The following is a 21,526-nucleotide window of genomic DNA, read 5'->3' as shown; positions in this document are numbered from 1 at the left end:
AGTTTTATGTAGAAGCTAAAGTTATATATGCAAACACCATATCCCCAGTTCTTAGTATTAGTTTGCTGGGAAAACCTTCTAAGATGTTTGAATTACTAAAGACGAAACGAATTAACCATGTCTATGTTGTCAGTGCAGCCCTCATGGGCACCCATATGCCAAATTACATTTCCCTTAGCACTCTTCACATTCAAGTGATTTTATTAGATTTCTCAAATGCACACATACATACCCTAGTATGCTTAAAAATGAAGTGTTAACCTCAGACATTATTATTTACAACATGCCTCTGATTCTTACACAGGTCCCAAAAGCTTTTTTTCAGACATAAAGTTGTTTAATACCTACCTGCTCGGGGGATTACCAAAGAGAAACTGAGGAGATAAAGATTATAATATAATCACCAATTCATCAGGAATATATCATCTTAATTAATTTTAATTGGGCTTTTTGCATAGGAACCTATATCAGACTGTATATCTATCTGGCTCACTATTATGTCTGTCCAGAGAAGCTGCAAGATTACACACACACACTTGCAGGTTATCTGGATAGACAGATATCTATCTATCTATCTATCTATCTATCTATCTATCTATCTATCTATCTATCTATCTATCTATCTATCTATCTATCTATGAATGATCCTTTTTTTTCTTTTAAATTGAAGGCCCCAGGGATTAAATCTGAGATCAGCCACTGGGCCACAGCTTCCCTCCTCCAAGAGTAATGAGATATTTACGCTCTCACTTCAACCTCAGCAGTCTACCTTTTAAAAATCAATAACCTTACCAAAAAAACCAACACCTTTCAAATACTGCTGCTGTGTTGCTAGGCAGGACAGAAGCACTGCTGTAAATAAACAACAATATTTGATTTAACAATACTTGGATGTATCTCAGAGATAAATATTAACCAAGCACAAGCTTTTTTTAAAAAAAGTCTTGCATATGTAACACTATTCTCCAAGCCAGAGTTAAAAAGATGAGCCCACAAAATCTTGGATACCTTTGTTATCTGAGGATCACATTTTAGTTCTCCCAGCCAGCAGAAAGGAGGCTAGGAGGTTGTCATTTTCCTTTCCATTTCCATTTCAATTTTTCCCCTGGAGAGAATCATTATTTTAAAAAAAAAAAAATCTGTAAGGGTGCAACTGGGACAAGTGTTGCTGCAGACAAGCCATACTCCTAACCCATTTATGAATCTTTTTCATCCTCTCATGTGATGACTGTGTGCGTGTGTGTGTGTGTGTGAGAGAGAGAGAAACTTAAATGACCACAGAAATGGAGTGCCTAGAGAAGCCCTTATTTTATAGGGCCTGTCTAGGATATTAAAGGGAACAGTTAACATTCCAGAAAGTAGTTTATAACAGGGTTCCTCAACCTTGGCGGCCTGAAGATGTGTGGACCTCAACTCCCAGAATTCCCTAGCCAGCAAGGCTGGCTGGGGAATTCTGGGAGTTGAGGTCCACACATCTTCAAGTTGCCAAGGTTGAGGAACCCTGGTTTACAAGACACAAGGGATATCTTGATTAACCCAGGAGGGTAGTTAAACTGGATTTGTGTGGGGCTAAATCTAACCTCTGGATCAATTCTCTTGGTCAGTTAATTCAATTTTGGAGACTACACAATAAATGTATATGCTCATACCCCCCATGACTCAATTAAGTGGTACAAACAAGGCCGCTATTTCAAAGATCATTTGAAGAGATCTCTATAGCATCGGGAGCACAATCTAAAGTTAAGCATGTTACACTTTTGATACCGACACAAACAAATTAAATATATACTTAAGTATCTACCTGAAACCAAGGTATTTAAAAGTACTCACATTTGACTAGATTATCTCTAAAAATATTTTCACTAAATCAGCATGAAATGAAAAACAGCTTCCTTTTAAAACAAAATAAAATCCACTGGATTTTTATCCTTGAAAGCAAGGATTTTTCAACTTTCTTCTCTGTGAAATGCAGTATTTAAATATGGAAAAGGGGTTTTGTTTTAATTTCTTTCAGAGATGTGGTCAAAAATTCAACTTTAGAGCAATTTTGCCTTAACAACAAGATTCATCTTAGATTATATCATTACAGCTACTCTCAAAGTACCTATTAAAACTTCTTCGTGATCCATCACTAGTCATAGCATACTCCCAGAGTGCTTAAAATAAATACAATTACTTTAGCTAGTAAGCATGCATTTTCCCTGACAATCTCTAAAATGACAGCAGCAGCAGCAACAAAAGCTTCCAACCACACATTTCACTGATTAGGACCACACATGCAAAAGTGCAATAATTTCTTTTAAAATACATCAAGAATGAATTTACAAAGTAACTATAGCAATGGCTTCAGGTCCTAAAAATGTTAAAATGATATCTACAGATTTGAGATTAAGGTTGATTCATCAAAAAATTGTATTTAGGGTATACTGGATTCCCCAAAGAATGTATTTGAAAGGATGGACATCAGATCTTTTATGCTGGAGGTGTAAGAAATTTGAGGGCTCAGTGACCCACATGATATGGTCATGTGATCATTTAGTATCTCTTTGGGACAGTGTATTAAGGTATATTAGTAGATTTATGGGAAAATCTTTAAATGTTAAAGATGTTAATATAATGTTGAAGTCCATACCAAAGATTTTGGAATTTGACTATTTATCAGGAATTGTTGTGGTATCGCGCATGGGAGGGGGATGGCAAAAAAAATCATATTAACAAATTGAAAACGTGATATTATTCCAGATGTTAAGGAATGGTTATTGGAAATGTGTGATCTATCTGTTTTGGAAAAGGCGATATTTTCTACCAATCAAGGGATGCAGCAATATGGGTTATTATGGCACAGATTTTGTGATATCTTGTATCTTGTATTTTATATCTTGTAAATCTTATATCTTGTATTATTTACTGTATATTATAGTAGCGAATTCACTGGTAAACCAGTGACTATTTATAAGGAAAAATATAAGATACATTTCTTTTCCTTCTTAGTTTGTAACTTTAGTTTGTATTTTTATTTTTTAATTTTCTTTAGAATTATATTAACAAATTGGAAATGTAATATTATTCCAGATGTCAAGGAATAGTTATCGGAAATGTGTGATCTATTTGTTTTGGAAAAGGTGATATTTTCTACCAATCAAGGGATCCAGCAATATGGGTTATTATAGTACAGATTTTGTGATATCTTACAATAATACCTTGTATTATTTACTGTATATTATAGTAGCGAATTCACTGGTAAACCAGTGACTATTTATAAGTATAAAATATAAGATACATTTTTTTCCTTCTTAGTTTGTATCTTTAATTTGTATTTGTATTTTTTAATTTTCTTTTTTTCTAAGATTAAAGATTGTTTTATTACAAAAAAGAAAGATACAATATAACTATGAAGTATAAGGCAGAGCCAGTGTCTGGCTAAAAGCCTCTTGTCTAAGATTTCTGTCTTATCAAGTCTTTTATACATGATAATGTCAGTGTATCAAAATTTCTTACGAGGTTGGAATTTAATACAATTGTTCAAATCCTGCCTTCACAGATACAGGTATCTGTGAGAAGCAAAGGTGGGATCAAGGCTACATTCATATATCATACCAAGCCCTTATTTATTGTAACCACAGACTACAGAATTAAGGATAGGGCTTGTTCACACATGGGTCCATGCATATCAAGCTAAAACAAAACCACATTATACCTTAATGCAGGGGTTTTCAATCTTTTTCAGACTACAGAATTTGTTACTTGAAAAAAAAAATCTAATTCCTCGGATCAAGAAGCAAAATTCTAGTGATAGAAAATTGGCCGTGTTTAATTGAACTTTATTTATTTTCCCCTTAATCTCTCACAGAACCCCATCAAGTTCTCATGGAACCCTGGCTCCATGGAACGCAGTTTCAAAAACTCAGGCTTAGTACCTTGTATGACCTAGTCCAAACCTCAATGTGCCTGTTTTAACATCTGCACTGCTGCAACAGAGTTGGTAATACTACCCTTTGAAACAGTAGGAAGCATTTTTCTTAATAGTATATGTACCCTAAGGATGGAATTGCTATTGGAACTGTTGGGCCTATATAGTAAAAACAGATGCTACGAGATCAAGTCTCACCTTTGCTTTTTTCTCACTCAGTGCTTGCTTGTTTAGAGTTCATATGGAACTATCCTAGCACCTATCAGGACCTATCTAGTAAGTCAGGCCAAACTGGATATCATGTTTGCTTCTAGATAACTTCTACTTTCTAACTGGATTCTAATAACATTTGTTTAAGCACATATTGAGTGTAACCAACCCTGGTTTTACTTTACTAGAAAGTTGCTCCAGTGATAGAAGTCAAGGCAACTGATTTCCTCCTTCCCCACTCTATCTGCCGCAGCTCTTAGCATTATATTCCACAACCACCAGAAACAGTTTTGACAATATGTGTGGGGGTAAGAGAGAAGCGGTGGTCAGGAAGAATTAGTAGAAATCACAAACCACCATCAGGAATAAACTACAGTTAATTTGTGTTGCTACTCCAGTAAAGTTCTTTTCCTTTTACTTCTATACTTCTAAAATATCTTGTTTCAACAACATGCCTAAATGCACGGCAGCATTGGTTAATATTTTGGGCCAACATGTCACAAACTCAACACAAGGGTATTTTACTACTCTAGGTATTGTACTACTCTGAATGAAAAACTGCTGGTGACCTTCTACCGCTGTACTAAAGAGAGCATTTTAACCTACTGCACCTGTGTACGGTTGGCTAACTGCACAGTGGCAGATAGGAAAGCACTTCAGAGGGTTACCACCACTGCCCAGAGGATCACTGGTTGCCCTCTCCCCTCTTTGGAAGAACTTTATAGTTCCCGCTGCCTTAAGAAGGCTCAAAACATTCTTAAGGACCCATCCCACTCGGGACATTCTTTTTTTGAACTATTACCATCCGGCAGACAGTACAGGATAATGAAAACAAGGACAAATAGGCTGAAGAATAGCTTCTATCTTAGAGTTGTAACTATACTGAACTCTATCGTATAGTGCAGTATTAATGCAGCATCGGGTTGTGCAATGGTGAATGGAATGTGAAGGTTGTGTTTTATGTGTTTTATGTGTTTATGTGTTCTATGGTTTTTATATTTTTAAAGCTGTACTGGGGTGGCATTTAATCTCATTGTACAAGAAGTACAATGACAATAAAGATTACTTTACTTTACTTTACTTTACTTTACTTTACTTTACTTTACTTTACTTTACTTTACTTTACTTTACTTTACGGCACATCTCACTCACCCCATGCCTTGGTGTCGTTTTCGCCTCTAACCTACTGAACAAAGCAGCAGATAGCAGCACAGAAAATCAATAGGAATGTTTATATTCATGACTGTATACTGTATCTACAGTCATCTACATTATTCTTCTGTTCCAAGGTGTGTCCCAAACCCAGCTGCCTGAATCATCTGTGACCGGTCAGTACCAACATGCAATCTGGTTTGCTAACCACAGACAACTAGCACCAGCCCAAAGCTGAACACATTTCCTCCCACATTACAAAGGGTGAAATAAAGCAGAATAAAGCTCTTCATTACTTGAAGTCTACCAACTGCTAAGGCAGGACTGGACTTGATGGGAAAATGGTCCCTTCCAACTCTACAATTCTGCCTGTAGCAACAGAATGATCAAGTCTGGTAATGAGAAGTGGAGGGATAAAGAGATTTCTGCTGATACTCTTCAATGATTCCACATCTTCAAGCATAGAAGAGTTTAGGTAGATCTGGCTAGGTGGGCAGAAAATCTATACATGAAAAAAACTGTAATGAGAAGGTTATCAACTTCTCCAGTTCTTGAGAAGGAACCAGGGATGGGGGTGGGAACAACCAGTTAGTGATTGTTTAGATCCAATGCATTCAGCACACTGCCCAGGGTTGGACTGCCCAGCTGTCTTGCTTTTATTGTTTGGGCCCACTAAGATGGGGAACAGCAATAACACACCTTCTCCAACTGCCCCCTTCCTCTTCCTAACAAACTTGATGCCAAATAGGTCTGTTTTCCAACCAACTCACCACTACTCAGATGACAGTCTCTTACTGAACAGTCAGTTGGTCAAACTTTTGTGAATGCAGCAAATCAGAGGGACCATATTAGTCTTGTGGTTGTTTTCCAATACTACCAAGCCAATGTCAGGAGGCAGATTTCTTACTAAGTTATACTGAAATGTACATAAGGAGATTTTTGTCAGCAATCCTCCACTATAAAAAGAGGATGGGGGAGAGAATCAAGACAGAATGAGGATTCTATCCTTTAATTCTCCCTCTCTTTTATCCCAGGTAAATGGCCTTGCCATTTTTTTTTGTTTGTTTTTCAAAGAGAAAACATTAAATTGTTATGGATTTAGCCTCAGTAATTCAGGTTAATACCTATGCCTGCTCCTTAGAGTTGCCTCTAAGTAGATATGCATAGGATCACACTTCTTAATAAGCAAAATCTTGGGTCTGCATTAACTACAAAAAAGCATACACAAAACCATAAAGAATCATGAGAAAAAAGTACTCTTGATCATTGGGCAGATAATCTGACAATTGGAATGAAATAAGCAATAGCAACATTCACCCATACGAACTATACTGAACAATACTCCAACTGTAGAATAACACTGTGAGGAAAAAACCAACCACTTCAGTTCCTGGTAGGAAATCAAGCAAAGAATAGGGATTTTTGTGATTTATTGGGGTGAACAGATAATTCATGTTCAAAAGAGAGTTACTGATGGAACAATAGAAAGAAGGCCTTAAATAGGGTTGTGGAAATTTACTCCTGATTGTGTCATCAGTTGGAGTTAGTTGGCTAATAACACCCCACCCACCCCCGTTCCTAGTTTAGTTATGTGTTTTCTATAAAACTTCAAGTATTCTCCTATACCTCTTGGTTGACACTACAGACAATAATTTGTATAGATCAGTGTTTCTTTAAGTGTGGTCTGAGGACCCCCTGGGGTCCTCCAAGAGCCTCTCAGGGTTCTGTGAAATCAAAATTATTTGCCAGTCTATATTGAAAAACTATACCATATTAAAATTCCATCAAACAACCATGAGAAGCGGTCGTAGCAGCAAATGCATCACTTTAATTTTTAATACAGTAAATATCGATAAATATAACCTATACAAACAAAAGCTGTTTTAGGGTCCTCCATAATTTTTAAAAGTGGGAAGGGGTCTTGAGAGAAAAAAGTTTAAGAAACATTGGCCTAAATAAATTTCCACTGAGAATTTTCCAATTACATATCCATTTCTCTCACATTTTTGCTTATCCTCTGACATGTTTCAAACAAACTGCCAAATTTACCTAGTAATTGCATTTGGAATTTCCCACCCCCACAGCCCTGTTCTTGCCCTGACCTACCTAACACATAACAAATGCTGGATGTTTAGTTTTTGCAATATTTATACATTTGGTTCTGTAAATCTAATTATCAAAACATCTGTTTGCATTATTATTACAGGTAGTCCTCATTTAATGACTGCCCTGTTTAGCAACCATTCGAAGTTACGATGGTGCTGAAAAAGTAACTTTATGACAGGTCCTTGCACTTATGACTGTTGCAGCATCCCACAGTCACATGATCACCATCTGCACGCTTCACAGATGGCTTCCGACAAACAGAGTCAATAGAGAAGCCAGCAGTAAAATCACAAGTCGCAGTCATGTGATGTCTCGCATAACAACCCAGATGATTTGGTTAACTATGATGGCAGAAGTGAGGTCATAAGTCCATCACGGTCACGTCTCGCTTAACAACTGCATTGCTTAGAAACCAAGTTGCCGGTTCCAATTGTGGTTGTTAAGCGAGGACTATCTGTATTTGCACGAGCTACTGCAGTAAGAAAGGTCTTTGAAGGAGGCTGTGTTCCACAGCAAGGACTTGTAAAAGACCAAGCAGGTATCCTCACTCTTTGAAGTGTGCTCAGGACAGCCTCACCAGGCCAAACAGGAAACAGCACTCTGTTTATCTCCAAGGAAGGGGTTCAAGAGGCCCAAGATGCAATCAGCACTCTAGAAGTCCTGCCTACAAAGAGTCTTCTTCAGCTTTGCCTCTTTAACTGCAGGACCAGAACAGTGCATAGAAGATTATGGGATTGGGCAGCAAGCCATCTGTTCCCTCCCCTGGGTGCTTCAGGATGAGGCTGTTTATCGTGCAGTCACTTGGCCTTTTACAGGAGATCATGACATCATTTTCCATTTGTTACCCTCCCATGTTTTCTCCATGCTTATCTTTTACTATTCCATTAAAAAAAAAAAAACTGGAATAGCTGCACAATGTATTTTGATTTAGTGTTGCTATGATCGTTCCATCTGGAGGCATCCCATGACCAACGTAATCAAACTCTCTGCAAGGTCAGCTCAGGATGGCCAGATGGACCTTTGCCTCCTTCCAAGCTGCTGGATTGGTGCACCCAACCCCCCCCCCTTCCCATTCCAGTAATTTTGCATCCAAAGCAGTTCCATGCTCAGAATAGGGCTGTTGACTTTAAGGAGTCTCCCCTTGATTAAACAGTGCAAGAACTGCAGCCTAAGCATTTAACACAAGAACTCATTCTTTTGTTTGGAGTAAAAAAAAATGTGAATATAACAATGGGAGTCTGAATCTGCCTTTAGTAATACCAACTCATGTTAACATTTTCATCTGCAATCTGGACACAGGCCTGTTATTTAGCACACTTTAGTGTGATACTCTCCGTCAACCTTAGCAGCCCACAACTTATATGGTAATCCTCACTGGGCCCACAAGCTGCAGCCTGAAAAATAAATTCATCATGAAATATTGTATGCAGGTGTGTGCAAACTACTTTGCTTCAAAATGTTTCAAGCACAACATTTCACAACATTTTGTGTAGAGTGCAAAATGGATCATTTTGAGGATCCTGGAAGTGTTGTGCATTCAAAACAGCCTCTGAGAGCGATGGACATATGACAATAACATCACTAAAGGGGTGGGCCAAACTGTCTCTCCTACTTTTTTGAGACTTTTTTAAATAAGTAAAACCAGTGTGTTAAGCCTAAAGCATGTATTTTGCTTCATATTTTGCTTGTTAAAAAAGCACAAACTAAATTTTTAATGATGCTATCTGTGAGGGCTCCAGGAGCCATAAAAACTGGGCTAGGTGGCAAGCGCCACGCTCCTTACAACAGACCCATCGCTCTGTTGCAATGTAACACACTTAAGGAACAGGTATATGTCCCCCCACCCACCCAATGCATGAGATGCTCAGTTCCTTCAGTGTATCTACCCATCTTGAAGATGGAAAATAATCTCCTGCATTTGATTGTGGCCTATTTCCATCCAGCAAGTTTCTTGTCCCCAGCTGTCGAAGGAAGGTAGAAGGAATCAGAGGATTGCTAAATTAAATTCTCTAGCCATCTTATGACTGGGGTCATCTTGTGCTAGGTTGGGTCTAGACAACATTTCCTACATCTATATATCTCCAGATAGTTCCGCTTGCCATGAGACAGCACGCAGCTAGTTTAAACGAAAGGTTAATGTGAAGCCAGAGAGAGAGTTGGGGGGGGGAAGTATTTTCAACTACAAAGAAGTATGTTTGCTATCAAAAAGATTAGAGTTATTCCTGATCTTAGTAGAAAAAGGAAGCAAAGTTATCTTGAAAGGGAATCTTCCCATCCTAGAGAAATTTCTGGATTTCTCCTTCAAATGAGATCCCTTCAGGAGAAAAAAGCTATATTCTGCTATGTGAAACAGCAAGTACGTAACAAACTCGTAGCACTATACATGTTTTCTCAAGAAAATAATCCCAAAGTGAAATTCTAAAGGAGGATACTTCAGAGATCAAATAGAGATGGTACCAGCAGTTCCCAAGCATATCTTACGCATGTTTTAGAATTGTCCATTGGTTCAGAGATACCCCAATGCCTTTGCATTACAGCACACGTACACTAGTGAACATCAATTTAACCAGCCTTTCTGAATCTTGTGTCCTTAGTCCAGATGTACTGCAATGATGAATCCCAGAATTCCTCTTTAAAATTCTAGGAGATGTAGCCCCCAAACATTTAGCCAGCCGTTGGTAAATGCTGAGCTCAACGACTTCAGCCAGCCATTTGCAGAGATTTATACACTCACTGGAAGCTTAGAATTTTATTCCTGGGGAAAAAATCCCCTAAATATAATTGTCATTACTTCTGAGTAGGTATGAGTATGATTATATAGTTAGAAATTCTTCAGTTTGGCCAGATGGTAACATTTTTGGTACATTATCAATTCGTCTGTCCCTTCTTTCAGGAGATTGAGAGTGGGACTGCCAGGTTATCCTAAAATTTAGAAATTAGGCATGTTTACTGTTGTTTGTTACACTTTGGAATGAACCATTCGGGTTTCATCTGTGTTTGTGGATTGTAATTGCTGTATGAGAAGCAGGAATAGGTCTTAATTTGAAGGGTAGCTGCATCCAGGTCTTGAATCAGTGAGCCTCCACCAAACCAACCTTCCTTCCAACCGTATCCTTAGTTCTCCTAAATTCAACGTTACCCTGAATTTTTCTGCATGGAAGTAACCTACAGAATTAAAATGGGAAAGCAGAGATGGAGATTGTAAACCATTTCCAGAAATGCCTGCTGTTTTCATCCAGTAATCTGCATTTCTTAATGATTGCTAACCACCATGATGCAAGCAGTGGTGGTTGTCCAAGGCTTGGTGGTTTTCGGGGGAAGGTGGGGGGGTCAAACCAATTGTTATTAAAAACATTAAGAGACATCTGTATTATGTGCCATTTCCACAGTGGGAGAGGCAACTTAGAATAATCATGCCAGAAGGCACAGATCACAAAGCAAAATCCAATGGAAAATAAAAATGCAACCAACCCCACGACAATAAAATTAAAGTTCTCTGTCCAGTTTAAGGGTTTGGCAAGAAAGCGAGAAAAGGAGAGAGAATGAATGCCCAGTGTGGATGAGAGCATGCTCAGTGCAGCTGTGGTCCTACTACACAGGCAGTGAAATGGATTAATGGAAGGGGGGTGGGGAAGCAGGGATCAGAGGGACCCGGCTCCAAATCTCCATTATAAGACACGCCGCCGGTCGTCCCTGGCTGGCTCGCGCCCTCTTCCCCGAGTTCTAGGCTGCTACGAGGAACTGTTGCATTCATTACGAGGGATGCGGCAATGAAACCGTTCCTTCGGGGGACCCAGTTCACGCAAAGCGCTAGCCTTTCATTTCCCCCTTTCACCACACACAGTAAGTGAGATCCTTCAAGCAAAAGCACATAATCAATGCGAATTAAAAGGGAGATGGGGAAGAGCGAGCTGAATAGGAAGTTCATTCCTGCGCTTGGATCACTGCGGACCTCGCCGCCCGCTTTGCCACAGGATCGTTCTGGGGCCCTGCGGGAAGCTAGCGTAAAACCCCAGGCTATTCAAAAATCTGCAAAGCGAGGTACGGGATTGCAGTGCATCTCTTGCAACCGAACGGGGGTCGTTACTCGCCCTTCGCACGCCCGATCGCCGTAGGAGAAGTTACACGGAGTGAGGGTATTCGCTTGCCCGAAGGAAGGCTTCGAGCCGTTTACCTCACCTTGGGCCAGGCTGTCAGTCAGGCATCCCGTCCACCTCGAGAAGGCGGATCTCCCGTCCAGCTGGAACGATCGGAGCCAATTTCAGGCTAACGTGCGGCCGCCCCCTGCTCGAGAGCGCAAAAGCTCCCCATTTCCGCCTTCAATCCAGTGCTGCAAGGGATGCGCCTGCCCGCCCATTGCAACGCAGCGCCGCCGCCGAGTCGCGGGCCCCTGCGGGAAACATCCCTGGTTTAGCCGCGGGTCGCAGGATTAAGCCGGCCAGTCTGCAGAAGGCTTCCCGCTCGCCACGCTCCGGAGCTGAGAGCGTCTCCGCGCCGCCTGCAGCTCGCTAGCTTGCTCGCGTGGCGGGGAAGCGGGATCGCCCTGTGCTTCCGTCCGGAGAAATCCGCGCGAGTGTGACGGTGCGCGCGTGTGTGAATGTTGCAGGAGCGAGTGCCAGGGCGCGCGCTCCACCGAAACGAGGCAAGCCGCGCGTGCAGATCGACGGGCCGCGGCGCCAGCTTGGAGGCTGACTTGGCGTCGGATGCTCGGATTCTGCAACCGCCCTCATAGAAGGAAGTCCTTTGTTTTGAGATGGCTGCTGCTGCTTCCCAGCCGCGAAGAGCGCCCGAGCATCGCCATGCGCGGCCTTGTGGCACGTTGCTCGGCGTGAGGAGGATCCTTTGTTTATCCTCGTGATGGATCGCGCCTGGCGCCGCCCTTTCAAACACCACCTTCACGATACGATCCCAACCCTGTGGATTCCGGAAGAAAGTATCCTTGGATTCTTCGGGAGCTCTTCCGAGAGACTTGTGCATAGGACTGTAGTATTTTTTTGAATAGCCCAGTTATCCTTCAGTGATTTGCAAAAGCAATCTCCTGGTATGCGGAACCTCATTTGTAGCTCTGTCCCCGAAATAAAGAGGGAAAGTAACCTATGGCAGTAGGTGAGAAAAGCAAATAGTGGAAACCTGTTGCTGCCCCGGTGCAACAGTACAAGCTATTCATCAGTCAGGATCCTAACTGTGTGTGCTTAAACGGCTCGCACTTCCATTAGCTTCCCCAAAGGATAGTTGGGTGGGGATGGGAGTAATAATTAATGCAGCTGATTGGCATAAAGCCCCATCTCTTTTCCCACATCCCGGCGTTGCAAGATCTGTAAGATCTGTCTTCACATGCACGTAATCATACTTCAAAGATTGCCAATCTGTTTGAACTTCTTTCAGCCATATTCCCAGGATGTTACCTTCATCTTGCCCCCAGCTTTATGAGTGAGAGCCCTGTACCAGTGTTAAAAGTATTCCAACACTACACAAGGATAATCTTAATGTGTTTAAAACCTATGGTGTGTTACTTTGCTGTAACACGTTACTTTGCTGTAAAATCAGGGACCAGAAGTGGGTGGGATCCGAAGTTCAGGCTGATGTGGCCATGTCCTCTCTCCATCTTCGCTCAGCCTCATGCAGCACCATTTCCACCTTAAAAGATGGGCTGCCTGGGTCCTGAGTGGATAGCTTTTTCTGAAATGCACAAAGGTCCATAACAAACAGCTTTAAAGCTGTCTTACTCATGTGGTGGAGACAAGATGAAAGCATGTGAGACACAGCAGCAGCAGCAGCAGCAGCAGCAACATCGATGCATATTTTTGCCATGATTATGTACAACTGGAGGGTGGGGGAATGATCAGTTGAATCAAGCAAGTGATCAAGAATTAATCAATGAAGGTAGGAATTTACCATAGTTAGAGTATTTACAAATTGCTGGAAAAATAAAAAGTGACCTCAAGAAAGAAAGAGGGACTTTGAGAAAAAAGACTGAATTTGAAATGCTTATACAGAATCAAGAAAATCTACTGGGGCACATCAAAAATTAATTCTGAAATATGGGATGGAGATGGAACAAATTAAAAATTGCATGATCAAGTGGGTGCAAAACTTCAAAGAAATGAATGAGAAGAATAATGGGGCTATGAAAAAATCAATAAAATTTACTCTAAGGTATAATTTGGGAAAATTAATATGAAATGTTTTACAGATGGAGTATAAATCTGCCAGTGATTACCAAGATGGACAAATCATATAATAATAAATGTTGGAAATGCTCTAAGAAAGAAGGAATATTTTATCAGATGTGGTGGTCATGCAAAAAACCCTCAAAAGTATTGGAAGAAAATACATTAAAACCCTCAGAAAATTTGATAAATAAAATTTGAACTAAAACTACAAATAGTCTTAATTCCAGAAAAAATGAAAAGTAGCACGATTTACTAAGACATAGTTGCCAGCGGCAAGAACAATTTGGCATAACCTTGGGAAAAAATTTGCCAACAATATAAAAATGGGAGACCAAAACTGAAGAATATGCAGCAATGGCAAAACTGATAATATATGTTCATATTAGAAATTTAACTCAATTTAAGCAGGAATGGCTCCCTTATATATGATACATTACACAGCAAGGCAGATTTAGACATCTGGAATATGGCTTTTAGGAAAAAAGTTAAGAGACTAATTAAAAACAACGTATGAAACTTTAAACAGTTACAAGCAACAATCTCCAATGTTCAGAACACAGCACAAATATTTAAGTAGTGGTTAGCAGTTGGGGGGAAATGGAAGGGAAGAATGTTTCTCTTCACAGTGTTAGTATTATGTTTTATTCTTTGCTTTTTGCTTCTTTATTCCTGTGTATTTTTTGGTTAAGTTAATGTAATAATTTGTTAAAAAAGAATTAGTGTTTTACCGTGAAAAGGGTGATTCCTGCAACCTTGAAGGAGGCTGTAGTGCTCCATCTCAACTTCCCCCACCCCTGGATCCAGCTGTATTGGACAAATATCCTCTCTCCAACCTTTCTTGTTGAGACTGTGTTAGGAAGAGAATAACAGAGTACCTCAGAGGAAGTGGATCATCTGGGCGCTTTTCAGACAGAAACCTTTGTCAAGATTGAGATGGAGTGTATACCTCTGGCCCTATTCTCAGCTACCTTTGATAGTATCAACCATGGTATCTTCTAGAGTGCCATTCAGGGTTTGGAGCACTGTGCTTCAGTGTTTCCACTCCTTACTGGGGAGGAGAGATCAGTTCAGGGGACTTGTATACGCAGAGTGTCATAAGGCTCTGTGTTCCCCACTTTTTAACATCTTTATGAAATCACTGGGAGAGACCATTGGTTAAGGTATGGTCTCATCAATATGCTGATGATCATCCACATATTTTGCCACCCTGGCCACTCTGGCTATTCAGGTGGCCCTCCCAGTGTCTGGAGTCTGTTAAGTCTGGATAGGAAGAAACAGGCTAAAACTAAACCCAAGCAAACTATAATTGTTTGTCCATCAAGGTTCTCTGTCAGCTTCAAGTTCTCTTTCCTGAGGATGGCACTGCCCTTGACAGAGGGGGTCCTAACTCCTCTAGCTGTTCTGTCAGTTGTGACCTTACCTGGACTTGTCACAATGACTCATGCTCTCATCACCATCCGGCCAGACTACTGCAATATTCATACATGGAGCTCCCATTAAAGACCACCTGGAAACTGTAGTTGGTGCAAAATGCAGTAGCCAATGAGTTAATAGGAGTGATATACCATGAGCATGTTATACAGTGGTACCTCGGTTCATGAACGCTTCTGTTCACGAACAATTCGGTTCACGAACAGCTCCGTTCACAAAATTTTGCCTCTGTTCGCGAACGCTGGATCGGGTTACGAACAGAATCCGCGGCCATTTTCCCTCCCGTGACACGTGGTCGCGGCTTCCTGTAGGGAGGGGGACTCTCCCTCCAAGCAATATCTGCCTCCCCACCCGCCTTCCTGTCCTCCATGCCAGAAGTTGCGTCGAGCAAGGTTAGCTTCCTCTCTCTTTGTGCTGTACTTTGTCTCATATTTTTGCCGTTTAAAAAAACCAAAACATATGGTTCAGAATGGATTAACCGTAATTACATTGAACCTTATGAGGAAATTTGATTTGGGACGCGATCAAAAATCGGTTGGCGACCAAATTCAGAGGGGTCAGAATGGATTAACTGTATTTACATTGAACCTTATGGGAAAATTTGATTCGGTTCACGACCAATTCGGTTCGCAACCAGAGTCACGGAACAAATTAAGTTCGTGAACCGAGGTACCACTGTACTTGTTCTGCAGTTACAATTGGTGGTCTAATTAGTAGCCTGGGAAAAATTGCTTGTAACCTTCCATTATTAGGACATCAGAGGGCCAGGAGGCAGTGCTTCTCTGTGATGGTCCCCACATTATAGAATGGCCTCCCCCTGCAAATTAAACTTGCCTTGGAGTTTAAGTTGAGAATTCAAGATAGATTAGATGTTCCAGAGGGCTTTTAACTAGCTGGATAATGTCATTGGTATTTTAAAGAATTATGGATTGCTACATTTCAGTTGATATTTTGTTGAATTATTACCTTTATATGTCTTCTATTATGATTCTTTTAGGTGTATACCACCAAAGTCTCAAGAAAGCAATGGTCTGACAGTCTAATAAATAAATAACAAAGTGTAGAGGAATCAGGCAAGGTTCTATCCATCATCAAGGCTGTTTGCAGCCTGTTGTTCAAAGGATTCGCCCAGCCATCATTCACAGAATAAAATACAATTGGCTGAGTTCGCACTACATGCTACTTGCTAGCCAGGTACTTTATGGTTTAATGCTGTAGTAAACCAGCCAAAGGATCCTCCTAGGATTGGGGATGAATTGATTCTCTGGGGACCAGATTGGTGAGACTACCATAAAGCCATGCTGGAATATTAGTACCACATGCAAGTTGCCAGGATCATAGACTTCCCCCACTTCCCTCTTCCATATTTTTTGAAGGAGAAATAAAACAATTCCATTTCCATTTGGTGGAGTGCTAGCTTGTGTTTGCAATGAGCCAAGAATTATGTTTAAACTAAATATGAGTCCATTTCTGAACAAATCTCATCAAATTCTCTTTGTGGTTTAATAAACAAAGGGTTATTTTAAACCTCAATTCATGGTTTGTACATAAGCCAGCAATCTGCTAAACTGAAACTAAACTCTTGCAGCTCAACCTCGGTACTTGCAAAGCTACCTTTTTGCTGATTTACTTGGCGTTATGCATGAACCAATGGATAGCATTCTTATGTTTTTCAGGTCATTTTAAGTATTGACCCCAACAGGCATCAAAGTATTTAAATAAGCACATTTTGTTTGTTTCATGTATCCTTTGTAGAGTTTTGAACAAATAACATAAGAATAAGCTAATATAGTTTTAAGGTCTTGTTTATTCACAGTTTATTGAGTTTATTTTGGACATAAATACATATCTGTATGGCTCAGGTTATAACAAATGTACTGTTAGATATTAGAAAACATTTGATGAAACGTAGTGGTTCTTTTCCTCCTATTTTTTCCCAGATATCTGTATTCCCATGTGGAATCAGAAGCAAAATCTGCTCTGCCTAGCAACACATATATGTATGTGTGTGGAAATGTGGCTTGCATCCAACCCAACATTAAAGCAGTACTTTGGTTACTGGTTAGCATTTTAATCTATACATATATACAATTGTATCGGATTTTTAAAAAGTTCTTCTGTAATATAGTACACATATTTTATAACAGTCTTGTAGGAAACCTCCTCGGCAACCCTCAATAACCAGGATCTTGACAGAAAGCCTAATGGAATCTTTGACTTATTTTCCTTTGGAAACTGTATCACAAACTCTTTCTCAGAGCCCCTTCAGTTTCCAAAGCAAGTTGAATTAGGGTATAGAAAATATTGTCCAAGACAAGTTCAAAAAATCCTGAAATTGGGGAACTAGTTTCACATTTCATCAACCAATGGTAATAAATTCAGTATTTAACACAAAACATAAACCAGGGGTGTTTGAGGAATGCAGGCTTTGAGGATTCAGTGCTAAAAATTAGTATAAAAACATTTTTCCAATTTTTGTAGACATTATCAGTTCTTTTATTGACCTCTGCCCATTTCTGCAATAAAAGACTCATTTGGAAGCTGTTACTTGATAATGTACTTGCAACTCTGAATACCTGTTCCATAAAATTATGGCTTGAAGAACTGATACTTGTAGCTTCACTATGTTAAATTCTTGTCTAGAAATGAATTCTGGAAGTACCTAGGTCTGCACTAAGGGCCAGAAGTTCAAATGTTATGTTACTGCAGACCTAAAGATACATGACTAAGTCTCACATCCAGCCATGAGCACCACGATTATGAGATCTACTGCAGGGTTTGACTAAAATACCAAGACCGTGCCCAATTGGAGCCATATACAAAAGAACAACTCCGAGACAGAATCATTTACCCATGTATCTACTAAGTTGTATACTTGGAAGATCCACAAATGTGAATCTACGTTTGATCAACTAGATAGCAAGTCTTACACTGGTCTAATTTAGGGGAAAATCTATTGTTCATATTAAAAGTACTTTCCAATTTATTGCAAACTATCCAGTAATTTGCTGGTAGATGCCAATCAGTTTTCTGCCTATTCCTTTTCCATCCTCAGAAAAAGAGAGGGAAAAACTCCACATTTATGTCTTGATTATTTTATAACTATTACCAAACATAGTCACATGTAACAGGAGAATCATTTAATGTCCATTGATTTAATTGGATGTTCTCAAAGGACAATGAATTCAATCTACTACACTTGAAATAATTGCCCATAACATAGCTTTTTAATGTAAGCTTCCTACTAGAATTCTACCTTCTTCAAGGAGAGAAAAGATGAAATTAGAACTCTCTGTGATCCAATATACTGCTATAATAATACTCCTAGTAAGAAGACTGTTAACTGGTACAGCAAGGTCCTTTTAAAGTTTAAATCCTTGTCTCCCATCCCATCCCATGAGAAACCATTATACCACTGTTACATAAATAAACCCAACATGGGTAAGCACAGCGCCATAAATGATCTCATCCTGCAGCTAATCTCTGGCAAAGTTCAGGTGCACCCAGGCTTTAACACATCACAGAGTTCTACAAATTGTAAAATGACTGTCAATGCTCACTTGCCACTATCCAGAGTCATCACAATGCCTCCTGGAGTTGTAGCTGTTGGTCACAAGCAATTAGGTTTTCACAGCAGTAACAGCACCTGTGTTTGAATCCCAGGTAGGCATGCAGTCTTCCATTTTACGAGAAGGAAATGTGTTGACTTGCTTTAATTATACAAATTCCTTTCTTTATTGCTTGGAAATAGATGCTATGGCATCTTTCTATAGATGTTAAGCTGTGGGTTTTGCCAGTATTCATAGCAAAAAAGCACATTTGTTGACTTCAGATCAAAGTCTGTATTAATAATGTGCACTCGTAACAGACAGTGATGTATCTGGAGAGCCCTGAACTCTCATAATAATAATAATAATCTTATGAAAACAGCATGTTTTAATGTTAGGGTCTCTTTATTTTATGTTTATATTTGATTTCCTCACCATTGTCTAATGTTAATCAAAATATATAAGCAGCCATACACATAAATGGAGCACATTCCACTGCCAGCAACAGAATGTACTATAATCAAATGGAGCACCAAAACATGAGCAACTGCCTGAATCTGCTAAATTCCACAGTGGGTTTATTTTCCCTCCTACTTATAGGGAGTAACCAAAAGATTAAAAAAACAACAACACTTAATAAGTAAATGGTGTAGAACATATTTCTCATCAAATGTTTAACATTTCTTTTTATAACAGTCATTTTTAAGTACTAATAATTAAAAATTAGCCCTAACTTTTTTTCTCCAAAGTATAAATCTGTAGGATTTGACCAAACAACTTCTATTGTGTCTGATACTTACTTGAGAAAGTATATTACAGGTTTATTTATAGTCTCTGGAATTAAGCTAGTAGACTATCCTGCAATAATGACTGCTTTAAAAAATGTTTGGGGAAATGAAGCACATGTGCATAATATTGCCTCGTAAGAAATAAGTATTTAAGCAAGACTCATCAAAGGAATGCTATTTGATCTTTGCCCTTCACTGAATGTTCTTTAGGCCACAATATTTGTATACAAATAGTAGCAAAATGATAAAAATAGCTTAAAATGAATTATATGTTTTTTCAATTAAAGAACTTCTACTTAAGAGTTAAAAATAAGTTTAGATGTAGTTCTGAAATGGGCTTCTTGGGATATGTCTAAGAAACTTGTTCAAACAAGCTAACCCACATCAATTCAACACAAAGAAATTTTATAAGGAGGCCTCTGCAAACATTGATATTTAATTTGCTTTGAGATAAAAATGTAAATTCATTATAATGGTGTTAACACCAAAGCAAATGTCATTTAACAAAGCACACTGTATCATGTTTTCAGATCTTTAATAGTGGAATCTGCCAAACCATTATTGAAGATACCAGTTCATCTGGCCGCTGCTGCTTACATTTCTTATTCACCCTTCTGTGTCCTTGCCCTCCAGAGATTAGTAAAATGGATATTGCTTTCCCTTCTCTGGATCTGTGTTTTTTACTCTGGTCAGGAGAGACTTCTTTCAGAAGCTCATAGACAGCACTCTCTTCAGGCCTCGGTTCAACTGTGTTGGATCCATGAGACAATGTGAGTGACCCAGAAGATGAAGACAAGTCACTTTTCTGAGCAATGGATCCGACGGAGCCTCCCAACCAAATGGCACTGTCATTTGGGTTGCTTAGAGAAGAACTGGGCCTCTCAGGTAGAACACTCTTTTGGTCATCATCTTTCAGGCCTGAATGAGGACAATTCAGACTGGACTTTGATTTGCTTTTGTTCCGCTTGTTTGTCACAGAGACCGTTACAAGGAACTTGACAGGACCATTATGTGCATGATAAGATACCATGCCTCTTCCTGCAGCCAAAAGAAAAAACACACACTCATGCACACCCATTTTAATGCAGTTTAATTCTTTTCACCAGCCACTCTTTTTTTTAAATGGATTTATAAAGCACTGTATAAAAAGTTGCTAACTTGTGATATGCCTTTTATATATTGATAGATCAACATTCACTTCAGAGTTCAGTTGTGTAATACCAGTTTCTAAGGGGAAAAAATTCTCAACAAACAGAAAACTAGCTCATAATAGCTGAAGCCCTAGCCTTCTATGCTTGGTTTTTTCTGCAGAGAGCTTTTAACAGCAAAGGGCATTAGAACTGTAGAACTACCTTGCAATTGGATAGTACCTAATTCTATAAGTATTTATCTCTATGACCTCACCCTATTACATAAATAGACCAATGACTCCCAAATCATCTCCTTACCCTTTCTTCCTGATTCTTGCTCAGGATTTATGCACGTGAAGAGATTTAAAATGTACATGTCCACTTTGCAGTGAATGAAATGCTTTAATTCAGTATTATGAATTAACAGGAAGATGCCCATGTGAAAATGTTGCACATGCATGCTATCACCTACTCCACCCCTTATCCACCCACCAGGAAGAAGAAAATCAGAAGTGTCCTTCATTTAACAGGTTCCTATGTTTTTGTTAATACAGCATCTAAATAAGGAACTGTGATATAAAATACACACTAATCAGTTATGAGCAACTCAAGTTCAAGTCTTCAACTGCTTTTGTGGTTTGCTTAGAAATAGATTAGCTAAATATTGTTCGTCCTGCAATAGAAGAACAGAGCCAGGAATACTAAATCTAGTGTTTTGCAAGGGCATGTTCAGATAGAAGTATGTCAGAACTTACTCCATTATGTACTGGCTCATCAAGTTAGATGATGTGGTGATGCTCTCTTGAGAAAGCCATATCTACTACATGAGATCCAAGCACTTGATACAAGTGCTGTGACATTTCTTTCTGGATGATGTTCACTTGTCTTACACATTTTGAGGATGTTATAGTTTTAAATCACATTTTGATATGTTGAACTGAGTTATTCATTTTTCAGTTGTAACTGTTTTTAATTGGGTATGTTTTAATTTGTTAAGTTTTTTTTTTAATTGTAATAGCATCCTTTTTTCCACTTTAAAAACAATGAAAACGCTGAATGTAATCCTTATAAATATGGG

At 39.3% G+C, this 21,526-nt stretch overlaps 2 protein-coding genes across 6 annotated transcripts in view; both read right to left on the bottom strand.

The window, feature by feature from the left end:
• Window positions 1-12,402, bottom strand: part of KBTBD11 (kelch repeat and BTB domain containing 11) — a 29,745-nt gene extending 17,343 nt beyond the window's left edge. Inside the window, exon 1 of the mRNA XM_088136821.1 lies at window positions 11,558-12,402. The gene's annotated coding sequence lies outside the window, so the exon portion shown is untranslated. The remainder of the gene's footprint in view (window positions 1-11,557) is intronic.
• Window positions 12,403-16,771: 4,369 nt separating this feature from the next.
• ARHGEF10 (Rho guanine nucleotide exchange factor 10) overlaps window positions 16,772-21,526 on the bottom strand; it is a 106,275-nt gene continuing 101,520 nt past the window's right edge. For all 5 annotated transcript variants that reach the window (XM_088136802.1, XM_088136805.1, XM_007425189.3 and 2 more), the window contains one exon: window positions 16,772-20,356. In XM_088136802.1, coding sequence (XP_087992928.1) covers window positions 19,845-20,356 — 512 coding nt within the window. In that variant the 3' untranslated portion in view covers window positions 16,772-19,844. The remainder of the gene's footprint in view (window positions 20,357-21,526) is intronic.

This window comes from Python bivittatus, unplaced genomic scaffold, assembly GCF_059951505.1.
Source record: "Python bivittatus isolate LINGU-HERP-01145 unplaced genomic scaffold, Pbiv_v1 ctg000020_np1212, whole genome shotgun sequence".
Taxonomy (NCBI): domain Eukaryota; kingdom Metazoa; phylum Chordata; class Lepidosauria; order Squamata; family Pythonidae; genus Python; species Python bivittatus.
The sequence above is the reverse complement of the archived record's forward strand: the minus strand, read 5'-3'. Positions and strand labels throughout refer to the sequence as shown.